Here is a 13420-nt window from a genome sequence, read left to right as displayed (position 1 = left end):
TTTTCTGGTACACAAGTAAGGATTTTTTTATTTTTTAATCTCAAAAGATGTTGTTAAAAAAAATAATAATCTGCTAACGACCTCGCACGCGAAGATCAGGCATTGAACAGTTTTGGTTGTATTTTGTGTGATGCGCTCCAATAGCGCCAACACAAACGACCACAAAAAAGAAAGAAAAAAGAAATTCTGTTCCCCGACCCATCTCAAAATGTCGGGCGATCTAACAGAAACAAAGACGCATAAATTCTTCAGGGTATGTGCCTTTGCGACCCAAGTGTTTCCAAATGTTGCCGGAGCAGGACCGTTGTAAAAATGCAATGCGGTTTCCAAAAAAAAAAAACAAAAAAAACTTGCTTTGGAAAATATTTATTGCCGTCAGGGGAACCCACTTTTAAAAAATGTAAATTAAAAATTACATTGGGGGAGACTCATTTGCTTCATGGCCACATTTCTTTTTCGTTAGTAATCCATCCATCCATCCATTTTCCTTGCCGCTTATCCTCATGAGGGACGGGGGGATTGCTGGAGCCTAACCCAGCTGTCAACGGGCAGGAGGCGGGATACACCCTGAACTGTTTTTGGGATGTGGGCGGAAGCCGGAGAGTCTGGAGAATATTTTGTGATAAATTATTGGAACAAAGCCACTCTAAAAGACCCCTCGGACCAAAGGATAATCGGACAGGATCATCTTATAAAAAAGTAAAACAGCCTGGCGTTCGACGTCCACGGGCGGGAAGGAGCGGAACAAGAACAAAAAGAGCCCGATTGTCTTCCATGTGTTTGCCAGGCCTTTGGCGGGGTCGTATACTCTACGCGCAAAAACCGGTGCCTCCCAACCGCAGGCGCCTCGCGTTGACGCCGGCAAAGCGACAAACGCGGCATCCGGGAAAGGAATTCTTCTCCTCGCAATAAAACAAATGATGACATGATGTTATTGTCAACACACATGTTAAAAATTCAAAGAAATTTGTTTTCTTAAACCGATAGCTAACTACGGAACTCGTCTTTCAGATGGACAATTTCAGATGAAAGGTGCTTCTCAAGTTACTGGAAGGTTGTTGCAGCTCCAAAAAGAGTTTGTCTTTTAAAGGTTAAACATGTATTTGGGCTAGTCTCAAAAATGAAACCATCCATCCATTTTCGTAGCCGCTTATCCTCACGAGGGTCACGAGGGAGTGCTGGAGCCGATCCCAGCTGTTACCAACCTGAACTGGTTGCCAGCCAATCACAGGGCACATACAGACAAACAGCCGCACTCACAATCACACCAAGGGGCAATTTAGACTGTCCAATAATGTTGCATATTTTTGGGATGTGCCCAGAGAAAACCCACACAGGCACGGGGAGAACATGCAATCTCCACACAGGCGGGGCCGGGATCGAACCAGGGTCCTCAGACCTGTGAGGCCAACGCTTTTCCAGCTGATCGCACCGTGCTGCCTCCAGATATGTAATATTCCCAAAATATAGCGGCATGAATCATCATTTTTGTAAAAAGGCTGCGGTGCATTTTGGACGGCAACGATCCGCAAAAAAATGAATAAAAATAAATAAAGCAGCCCGCTGAAATCCTGACTGATTATTAACGCGTCACTTCTACGACGCACTAAACTACTTGAATAAACACAACCGTCACCAGCGTTCGGCGCAAAGGCGAACGTCGACACCCCCCGCCCCATTTGCACGACGGCGGCGGCCTCCGCGTGGACGCGTCTGGCGCTGCACCACACACTATACACACTATACTACACACTCCACTACACGTGGCACTACAAAGCAATTTCCCAGCATGCACAATCAATAAATCACACTCTTGATTACCCTGCAGGGGGAAATGGACTTTGTATTGTTTTCTCTAAGACGAATGTCGGCCCCTGGGGAGACGGACCTTATTTTTGGGCCTCCGGAGAGAGACACGACACACACGCGCACACACTTGATGTGTGAAGCTGCTGCCGTCACTCCAAGTTTCTCTTCCATTCCACTTGAAAAAATAGAAAAAAAAGAAGAAGCATCAATTCCACACCAGCTGTTCTCTCCTCTATGGTTTCATCCTTTCTGAGCTGGCATCTTATTCCAATCTTCACCGCTCTTTTTTTTTTTTCTTCTTCTTTTCGCTCCTCAACAACAACAACAACAACAACAACAGCAGCAGCAGCAGCCGCGTGACCGGCCAAAACTCCGGATTGATACCTCGCCGCAGTACTTAAGTGCTCGGTAGGACAGATATTGATTGGAGTAAAACTGATAAATGTAGAAGTAGTGATGCAGCTCGTGCACTTAAGTGATTGTAAAAAAAAAAAAAAAAAAAAATTGACTCTGTAAAGCATATCGGGGCATTAAAAGTAACGTAACTTTTTTCACATGCTTTCAACCCTACGATTTATGCGGTGATGCAGCTAATTTCAGCAATTTTTTTTTTTCTAACGGCCCTAAGGGGGTACTTGAGCGGAAAAGTTAAGAATGAGACCGGAGGAAGTGACTTTTACTGGCACTGTTAGCGCTACGCTACAGTTAGCGCAGAGCTAGCGTGTTGCTGCTGTGATACTGGCGTGTCTCAGTGATATTTACCGGCCCTGTTAGCGTTAGCACGGCGCTAGCGTTAGCACTAGTGTTAGCGCGGCGCTAGCGGTAAACTCATTCTGTGTGCCCTCTTTCTTTGTAAATATCTCATGTTTCAAGATGGGCACTTGCAGCTTTTACACAGCTGCGGCATATGTATGTACCAAATGGTATTTCCTTTACAAATGTACTCGGTGAGGCTCGCTCTGAAGGCCGGTGTGATGGTCTGAGCGCTCCCGGTGCTGAAAAGTCTCCTCGTGATGAATGCGCATGAGCGTATATTTTGTAAACTTCAGTCGGAAACGTCCGCATGCATGCTTCAACGTGTGACATTCGATAACTTGTCGCAGAATCTTCATGTTCGCTATGGACATCTCGGAAAGACGAACACAGCGAACGTACAGATAAGTGTATACTTTTGTTTTAAGGTTAGCGTTACGGTTAGGCTATAACGTATGCTAGCTCGATCTCTGTAGAAGGAGGAACTATGAGAGCGGGGGATTTCCCAGTAACTGTTTACTGCGTACCCAGAGTTCCCCTGTTAGTAACATTCATGACAAGGGGACATTTCAGCACGGGGGAGCGCTCAGACCATCACACTGGGAATTACGGTATTGTCTTGGTACCAAGAAATAATGTTGAAGTGAATTGCGGAACTTTATTTAGACAAAAGCGGTTTGCCCACTCCTTTGTGGTGAAGGAACTATTGTTTGTTGAGGTGAGCTGAGAAGCTTCATTTCAACAAAAGTAGCGCTTTGCAGCCATCTATGTGCCAGGGAACTATGTTAAAGTCAGTTGAGGCACTTCATTTCGACAAAAGTGGGGCTTTGGACCACCATTTTGGAGCATCTTGGTGTCAAGAAATGCGCTTGAGGTGACTTTATGAGCTTCATTTTCACAAATGGAACGTTTTGTCGCCAACTCGGTTGCTAAAGAACTATGTCGAAGTGGGATGAGGACTTTTATTCTTAATGAAGTATGCCCCGCGATAAATGGGGGGGTCACAGGATTTGACAGGATAATGTGAATTTGGTGAAGCTTACATAACAAAAACCAAGTGCTTGAACGTCGGAAAACATTCTCTTTAAAGTAGAATAAAATAGTCACCATGGTAACCGCACATTACAGCAGTGTTTGGGAGCCTTTTTTTTTTTAAACCCTCCGAGAGCGCCTCGTCGGGATGAGTGGAAGCGGTGTCTGCCGCGCATTACTCATAATATAGTCATATGCCATAAGTCATAAATAAAAGCAGCGTTTGACAAAAGAATGTCAGAGTTGTCACCACGCCGGGGCCGGTGGAGGCAAGATGGCGTCCAAAGTTGTTAACGTCGCTGGGCGAAAAATGTCCTTTACGGGCGGGAAGGAAGGAAAAAAAAAAAAAAAAGAAAAGAAAATCACAAAAGTTGCGATCCCAATTTACATATTTGGGAGACGTGGACGTGCGCGCCTGTGCGATGCTACACGTTGCATTTGGGTACGATTTATCTCCTTGAGATGATTTCTGAGGATCTGGCTGCCAAGCGCGAGTCATCTCCTCGTTAAAGCACACATGTGGTTCCTCTCATCTGCGAACACCCCCCCCCAAAAAAAAAAAAAATAAAATAAACTCCTCACCTGAGAAACATGCAAAGCAAACTTTACGAGCAGGAATTTTAAGCGCACGCAACAAAGAAGCCCTTCGATGAACGGATTCCATTAAAAAATGTCGAAATAATTTAGTTCTTCTAGTTTATAAAATGGAGAGTTTGCAAAAAAAAAAAAATATGACTACCGGATTAATAATTGGGTCCATGTTGGACATTTTCATTTAGGGGTGTACTCACCTTTGTTACCAGGATTTTTGTCATTAATAGCTATGTGTTACGTCATTTTCAGGGGGACAATCAGATCAGGTTGCAGAAGTGTGCACACCCTCTTAGAATTGCTCATATTCAAACATGAGATAAAGGTGATGTCGGCATACACGCGCCATTTTAAGTGCCTCCGATAATCCCCAAATAGAGTACAGATGTTCTAGTAGGCTTTTTGTCCATTGTTCTGAAAGGTATGTTGAGCATGTTTTAAATGATTTATCTTGGTATCATTTTTTAAGTTATGTTGCTGTAAAACCATAATTCATGAAATAGGCGGCACGGTGGCTCAGCTGGTAACGCTTTGGCCTAACAGCTCTGAGGTCCTGGGTTAAATCCCGGAACCGTCTGTCTGGAATTTGCCTGTTCTCCCTGTGGGTTTTCTCCGGGCACTCCGGTTTCCTCCCACATACTCAAAACAACCCATTCAGCCATCCATCCATCTATTTTCTTCACCGCTTATCCTCACGAGGGTCACAGGGAGTGCTGGAGCCTATCCCAGCTGTCAAGGGGCAGGGTACATCCTGAACTAGTTGCCAGCCAATTGCAGGGCACAGAGAGACAAGCAGCCGCACTCACAATCACACCTAGGGGCAATTTAGAGTGTTCAATTAAATGTTACATGTTTTTGGGATGTGGGAGGAAACCGGAGTGCCCGGAGAAAACCCACGCAGGCACGGTGAGAACATGCAAACTCCACACAAGCGGGTCCGGGATTGAACCCGGGACCTCCTAACTGTGAGGTCAACGCTTTACCAGCTGAGCCACCGTCCCGCCCATTCCAAAAACATGCAACATTAATTGGACACTCTAAATTTGCCCCTAAGTTTGTCTTCATGTGCCCTGCGATTGGCTGGCATGGTGTACCCCACCTCCTGCCCGTTGACAGCTAGGATAGGATCCAGCACTCCCTACAACCCTTGTGAGGATAAGCGGCTTAGAAAATGGATGGATGGATTGATCATTAAATAATTCTATTTTAAAATCTGGCGAGCAGACTTCAAGAACTTTTGCACAGTTGAAGCCAGATGTTTACATACATTGTGAAAAAACAAGTTTCAAGTTTAAGAGTGGACACAGGTTTGTTTAGATTGTTTTCACTGTTTACAATTCATTAAAAAAAAAAAAAAAAAAAAAAAATTGGACGTGAGGTCCTCAAGCAAAAGTCGTGAAGTTACTCCACATACATCGTGCGATTGTTTGGCTCTACCAATATGCAACGATCGGATAATGGCTATATGATGATATTATCGTCATGGCACAGTGCATTAGTTCTCATACGGCCCCTCTCACGAAGCGCAATCTTACAGGTCTATCGATTTCCCTCTTTGAAAGTCACTACAACGAAATACGAGCATGGTCAAAATCGGCCGGCGTCATCAAAACCTTGCGATGACGCCCGCGGAGCACAAAGGTGCGAGGGATAAAAGCCGGATAGGAACTGGGGAGCCGGTCCCTTTTGAATTATGAGGATGGAGGGTTTGATGTGCGGACTACTGCTGGGGAAAAGAGGACGCGGAGGAAGGATGTGGCGAGGAGCCCGCGGGGAAGACGGATGAAAGCGTGACGGCAAGGTGGAAGAGCTCCACGTTGTCTCTGCGCTCGTTTGCGCGACAGCCAACGGCGAGGAGAGCGACGACAAAAAAAAAATATATATATATATATATATTCTTTCCCCCCCCCCCCCCCCCCCATGAGGGACAAAGGGAATTGCAACAAATTCTGCCTGGAAACAAATGTACAGGCGATCTTTTGAAGCAGTGGTGAGCACTGACCTACATTTACGAGCGAAATTATAATATTTGTGCCGTGAAACTGTACTACGATTTTCCCAACAGTTTATTCTCCTCATTTCATGGAATTTCTTTCGGCAAAAACTTCTTCCATAGTGTAAATGTATGTGTTATGTCAATCTAATCGTCTGTAGCAATCTGCACATATGAATGACTACGTTTACGTTTTCAAACCACCGACTGTATTTGTGTTGATAAAACAGACAATTGAACTTCCATCCATCCATTCTCTGTGCCACTTATCCTCACGAGGGTCGCGGGGAGTGCTGGAGCCTATCCCAGCTGTCAAAGGGCAGGAGGCGGGTGACACCCTGAACTGGTCGCCAGCCAATCGCAGGGCACATTGAGACAAACAACCACACTCACAATCACACCTAGGGGCAATTTCGAGTGTCCAATTAATGTTGCATGTTTTTGGGATGAGGGAGGAAACCGGAGTGCCCGGAGAAAACCCACACAAGGCACGGGGAGAACATGCAAACTCCACACAGGCCGGTCCGGGATTGAACCCTGGACTTGAGAACTGTGAGGCCATCGCTTTACCGGCTGATTCACCGTGCCACGCCGTGCAATGCAATTTGAAAAGATGGAATTCCACCTATAAATGGAAAAATCACATGTCTGGAAATATATAAATGTATAAATGTAATCTAAATATATAATATGATATATAATAAGAATAAGAATAATAATAATAAATTTAAAAAGATGGAATTCCGCCTGTAAATGGAAAAATCACATGTCTGGAAATATATAAATGCAATATAAATGTATAAATAAATGGATAAAATATATAATATAATATAATAATAATAATATAAAGAATAAGAATAAATAATAATAATGTAATATATCATGTAAAATATAATAATATAATATAATATAATAAAGAAATATAAATGTATATGTATCCACCTACCTAACCTCTTAACCTACATGTTTTCAATAACATGTGCTTGCAGAAAGATTTAAATTCTTCGACAAATATAAGACCACTTTTTTTTTAACAGTTTTCAAAACATCAAAGACAATTTAGTCACCAATGAATATGTGATTTCTTAAAGAACATTTCTTATCTGACAAGACAAAACTAGAGCCTCGTATTTTTCCGTAACCCGACAATTGAGGGAATTCTTGCGAGACGTGACACTCGCACCACCTGGACGATCATCGACAGCGACACACGTTCCTTTCGGGCGACGTCCCAGAGTGAGCGAGCGAGCGGCTAACTCTCGCCATGACGTTTCGCCTCCGACGAGAGCAAAGTTGACACTCACCGCGTTGAATCCGGGAAAGAGGTTGATAGCCGCCGAGGCGTTGCTGTCCAGCGGGAAGGGAAGAAAGTGCTTGACGCTCAGAGCGCTGTGAACAGACGGCAAGGCGGACCGGGCCACGGGGGGCACCAGGCCGTTGTGACATGTGTTACCTGCAGGGTGGGTACACAAAGCAAACACCTCAAATGGACATATGGCCTCAAAATTAAATATGACGATTTACCTCGCAAAAACGTGATTTCTCATTTTATGTGTAGGGTTTTTTTTTTTCTTCCCCTTTTTTGACAGTGACGCTATTTCTGGGTTTTGCTTTTGTGAAGTTTGATTTTATTTGTCTTTTTAATATGCATCAACTTCCATTCATCCATGCATTTTCTTTGCTGCTTATCCTCACGAGGGTCCCAGGGAGTGCTGGAGCCTGTCCCAGTTGTCAACAGCCAGGAGGCGGGGTACACCCTGAACTGGTTGCCAGCCAATCGCAGGGCAGATGGAGACAAACACTCGCACTGACAATCACAATCACACCTCGGGGCAATTTAGACTGTCCAATTAATCTTGCATGTTTTTGGGATGTGGGAGGAAACCGGAGTGGCCGGAGAAAACCCACGCAGGCACGGGGAGAACATGCACACTCCGCACAGGCTGGGCCGGGATCGAACCCGGGTCCTCGGAACTGTGAGGCCGATGCCTTCCAGCTGTGCCACCATGCTGCCTCAATTACCAGAAAGATATTCACCTCCTTAACATTTTGATTCCATTTTCCAATTGTGTGAACATTTTGGACTGTTTTGGGGAGAAAATGACGTTCTTGGAGTGTGCCCAGTGACTGACCGGCGACCAGTCCAGGGTGTAGTCTGCCTTTGGCCCAAAGTCGGCCGGGATAGGCTCCAGCACTTCCGCGACCCTTGTGAGGATAGGTAGCTTGGAAAATGGATGGATGGACATGGAGGTTTCTCAAAGACTAATTCTTTGGATTTTCGGCACATTCTCCACTTCCACGGTCGTAACCCTCCATAAGGCCGATTGCCCCTTCGCGGGAATGGCCAGTCGGTCGGACATCGGACGCGATTCTTCCGCCGATCTCATCGCTTTTGCTCCCCACGTTAATATTTAAAAACGAGCCACTCAATTTCTGATTCAACCTGGCCTGGAAAGTAGCTAATCTTTAATTACTCGCATAGCTTTTTGCGTCTACGAGAGAATCTGAGTGGGATTCATCTCTAGGGGGGGAAAAGCGTGTCTGACTTTGGATGTCGGTGCGCTCGCCCGTTGCCAACTTTTTCATTTAAAGCAGATGTTTGGCTCGGAACTTTGCGAATGGAGGGAGTAAACACAACACGCATACGTCATCCAAAACATGTTTGGATGCGTGGAGCCTTGTATCCGATAGGCAACACAACCGTTTTTTTTTGTTTTTTTTTTCCCCCTGTCCGTCCTCATCACTTAAACGTGACCAATATGCAAAAAATAAAACATTTAGAGCTCACCGTCCACGCTAGTAAGCAACGCGAGAGCCGTGTTAAGATTTAAGAGCATTAATACAGCTATAAAATTAATGGACATGTTGGACGGAAACCGCTGCATAAAAGCTATGGAAGATTCCTTTTTTTTCCCCTCCTATGTTGGAGCTGCCTGATAAAATTACCAACGTCCACAAAACTTGGATTTTGGTACTGTCATGAGGAAGAAAAAAAAAACATCATGAAGTTTGCATGTTCTCCCCGTGCCTGCGTGGGTTTTCTCTGGTCACTCCGGTTCACATCCCAAAAACATGCAACATTCATTAGACATTGAAAATTGTCCATAGATGCGACTGTGACTGCCACTGTCTTCATGTGCACTGCGAGTGGCTGGAATCTGGTCTTGGGTGTAACCTGCCGTCTGCCCGATGAGAGCCTGCATAGGCTCCAGCACTCCCCGCAACCCTCGTGAGGACAAGCGGCTAAGAAAATGGATGGATGGAATCCCAATTGACCGAAAACAGGAAAACTTATTTCCAATTTCATGCTGCACAGTTGCGGGGGCGGGATATTGTTGAGCACAGTCTTTCAAATGAAGAAAATATCCATCCATCCATCTTCTTTGCTGCTTGTCCTCACAAGGGTCGCGGGGAGTGCTGGAGTCTATCAGGAGGCTGGGTACACCCTGAACTGGTCGCCAGCCAATAGCAGGGAACATAGAGACAAACAGCCACACTCACAATCACAACTAGGGGCGGGGGCGGGATCGAACCCGGGTCCTCGGAACTGTCAGGCCAACGGTTTACCAGCTGATCCACTGTGCCGCCTGTGAAAAAAATACTTTTTTGACATTTTTGAGATACAAGCGTAGTCATGCCACCATAGTTTATCGAAACAAATGTTTCATCATGTAACTCCATCTCACGAGCGCTAAATCCTAACAAATGATACGAAACACCGTAGACAGTCAAACGGAACTTAGCATAGATGTAATAATGCTAATGCTAAATCTGCTGCTACTTTAACATACACAGAACAGGAACACATGCAGACATATAATAATAATCAGTGGCATATATTGTCTTTACTCACAGGGAACAAAGACGATAAAATTAACTTTGACTAATTCAACTGAATGTGCACATTGGGTGGGTCCTGCTGTTTTGGGTAGCAACAGTCTCCCAAGTGAAGTAAGCACAATTACTGGCCTTTTTTTTTTGCCCTTCCTTTTCTCTTAACGGCCGTGTCGTCATGTAAAAGGACGGAAGCCAGCGTCCAAAATCAGATTTTCCTGTCAACACAGTCAGTTTCGTCTCGATCCCAGCCGCAGTTTTCCACAAAATCCTCTCCCGGCGACTCCCAAAACCCAAGCTTTGCGTGCGGACCGAAAGGCCGAAAAAAAAAAGGATAGAAAAATATACAATGGTGAGTCGGCGGCCTCAGGTGACCACCTGTGTCCTATCAGATGATCCGAATGTCACGAGAGAGCACACTCGCGCCGCCTCGCCGATGCCAGCTGAAGGTTTCGTAAAAAAGGCTAATTGGAAACAGAACTAGATTTTCTATGATGTGCCAGGATCAGAAAAGAGAAGGCCGATAAAAGCGTGGAGGCCGTCCAGAACTTGAAGGAATTAAAGGAGCCCGTCGCAGCCCTAATGAAAACCAGAGAAGCAGAGCGAGCGCCTTTGACGACGGCCAGCACGTCGCATCAATTACAGGCCGGGGAAAGCCACGGTGGCGGAGTTTCACTCGAGAGTAAATAAAAGCAAACGTCGTAAAAAGAAAGAGGAGGAGGCCAGAAAGTCACACGGCCGCCGTCAGGGCTGAGCTGCGTATTCTGATTTCATAAATATCAATGATGACAATTTTGTCTTCAATGAACCTAAAGCGTGCAAATTTGTTCACCATTTAGTTTAAAATGAACCGAAAAGTCGAGTACAATTTGCCTCAACCGCAGATGCGTCGGAGAGTTTCTTCTTCTGTCTTTGCTTTCGACAAACTTCAAACGATTGTTTTCAAAAGAAAAGACGCGAGTCTACTTGTAAACATCAAAGGAAAATTACTGGACCTAACCTACCAGATCCATTTTTGTAAGCATCGAATACAACTGAGGTCTTAATGAACCGACATACATGCTTGTCAAAACATCAAATATAACTGAGTCCGTATGGAACTAATTGAACATAATTATTGGGAAATATCAGACATGAACAAACTGATTAACATCACAAGCAATTTAGTCTTCAATTAAACTAATGAGCTTAATGTACACATTTTCAATATCATCCAAAGGCAATGTAGTCGTCAATGACACTAATGAGGCCTCAACTATCTAAGCGTATTACACACAAGTTGAGTTCATAAGAAAATCAAACACATACTCGTTAACATCAAAACGTATTTAAAACTTCAACGCAGCCAACGTGTTTCCGGAAGCATCGATGACAACTTGGTCCTGAACGGATTCAAAGAATGCGACTTCAGCATCAAAAACATCAAAGTCAATTTAGTCCTCGACGACGCTACCATGTTTACAAAACTTCAAAACCTGATTTCTAAACATCAAAGGATATTTAGTCTCCATTAATGTGTCCCCAGAAACATTATTGATAATTTAGTCCTCAACAAACCTGCCATCAAAAACAATTTCATCTTCTGGTCACCAAAGAGACGCATGTATCGTACCCATCAACGACCATACAAACCGAACAGACGAGTATTTGTAAACTCAACAAACCCGACATACGTCTCGCCAAAAACTACAAAGACATGCATCCATTTTCTTTGCCGCTTATCCTCACGAGGGTTGACGGAGTGCTGTACCCTATCCCAGCTGTCAATGGGCAGGAGGCGGGGTACACCCTGAACTGGTTGCCAGCCAATCACAGGGCACATCGAGACAAACAGCTGCACTCACAATCACACCTAGGGGCAATTTAGAGTGTCCAATTCATGTTGCATGTTTTTTGATGTGAGAGGAAACCGGAGTGCCCGGAGAAAACCCACGCAGGCACGGGGAGAACTTGCAAACTCCACACAGGCATGTCCGGGATTGAACCTGGGACCTCAGAACTGTGAGGCCAATGCTGAGCCACCATGACGCCTGGTTCCTTCACATACAAGTTTAATTTGTTATGTGAACACAGTTGCATCTCAAATTGTCTTTTTCCATTGAACTTAACGGAAATGCCATTAATCCGTTCCAGCCTCCCCCCTTAAAATGTATTGTTTTGCTTTTTAATCAAAGTACCACTCCGGAATATTGGAATATCCATCCACCCTTACTGCATGTCTTTTGGATCCTGTCTCGCCCAGACCTGTACTTCTGCCTTGTCGGACTATAACACCGTGTATGACCCAGTTTCCGGAATAAACTGCGTTGAACATGATGCCTCTTCCCCGAAGTCCTGCATTTGGGTCCACCCCCGTACTGGAGGTACATGACACTAGTGGCAATTTAGAGTCTCCAATAAATGTTGCATATTATTGGGATGTGGGAGGATACCGGAGTGCCCGGAGAAAACCCACACAGGCACGGGTAGGACATGCAAACTACACACAGGTGGGTCCTGGATTGAACCCGGGTCCTCAGAACTGTGAGTCCAACGCTTTACCAGCTGATCCACCGTGCCACCCACTACAAAGACAATTCATCATAATAACATTGTACTTTTTCCAGGAAAATATAGATTTGCCAGTGAAACTGACGTACATATCTCCAAAATAAAAGCGGGCTAAAAATGACAGAAAAATCAAGCAAATGTGGTTAAAAAGAAGAAAAAAAAGTTGAAAAACTGCGAGGAGGAAGAGAAGATGCCAACAAATGACAGCGTCGCCATCTGCTGCCAGGAGGGTGGCATGCGGCGACGCGCGCGGAGGCTCGCCTCGACGCGCGCGGCGCCGCCAATAAACAATGAGAGCGCACGTCCGATGCCATGTTCCACGTCAGGCTAGAAGCACGCCGCACGCCCCATGTGAGGACTCCGCTGGCGTGTCTGCGGCGGGACGACGTGACCGAGTCCAAATGTACGTGTGTTGTATTGGCGGGTTGCTTAAATGTGCTGGTGTCGTCGCCGCGTGACTTTCCGTTAACAACGAGAAACCACTGCGAAAATGTTGACTATTTAAGTGTTTCTCTGCTATAATGAGGGACTTGAAGTCATTTTTTGCTCTGTGCTTTTATACATATCATTTACTGTTTGAAGGTTTAAAATTACTGTAACTTTTCACGTGTTAGCATTAAGCTAGTACACGTTAGATGAAATGAAAATATACAATGCAATACCATACAATTACAATGGAATACGACGTCTGCCAATTACAGTGCGATTCGATACACTTCAAAAACAATACATAACGATACATCACAATAAAATTCACTCAATTAAGATGTGAAGCAATATCATTCACTGTAATCTGGATGTGATAGTGTGTAATATGATAATATTTACTGTAATTATGATGTATTGTGGTTCAGTCCA

At 44.7% G+C, this 13420-nt stretch overlaps 1 protein-coding gene across 9 annotated transcripts in view; it reads right to left on the bottom strand.

Moving 5' to 3' along the window:
* znf385d (zinc finger protein 385D) overlaps positions 1 to 13420 on the bottom strand; it is a 143609-nt gene that overhangs the window by 41329 nt on the left and 88860 nt on the right. For all 9 annotated transcript variants that reach the window (XM_061821378.1, XM_061821382.1, XM_061821375.1 and 6 more), the window contains one exon: positions 7483 to 7631. In XM_061821378.1, coding sequence (XP_061677362.1) covers positions 7483 to 7631 — 149 coding nt within the window. The remainder of the gene's footprint in view (positions 1 to 7482; positions 7632 to 13420) is intronic.

The sequence above is a fragment of the Syngnathoides biaculeatus genome, chromosome 5 (genome assembly GCF_019802595.1).
Source record: "Syngnathoides biaculeatus isolate LvHL_M chromosome 5, ASM1980259v1, whole genome shotgun sequence".
NCBI classification, from domain to species: Eukaryota; Metazoa; Chordata; class Actinopteri; order Syngnathiformes; family Syngnathidae; genus Syngnathoides; species Syngnathoides biaculeatus.
The sequence above is the reverse complement of the archived record's forward strand: the minus strand, read 5'-3'. Positions and strand labels throughout refer to the sequence as shown.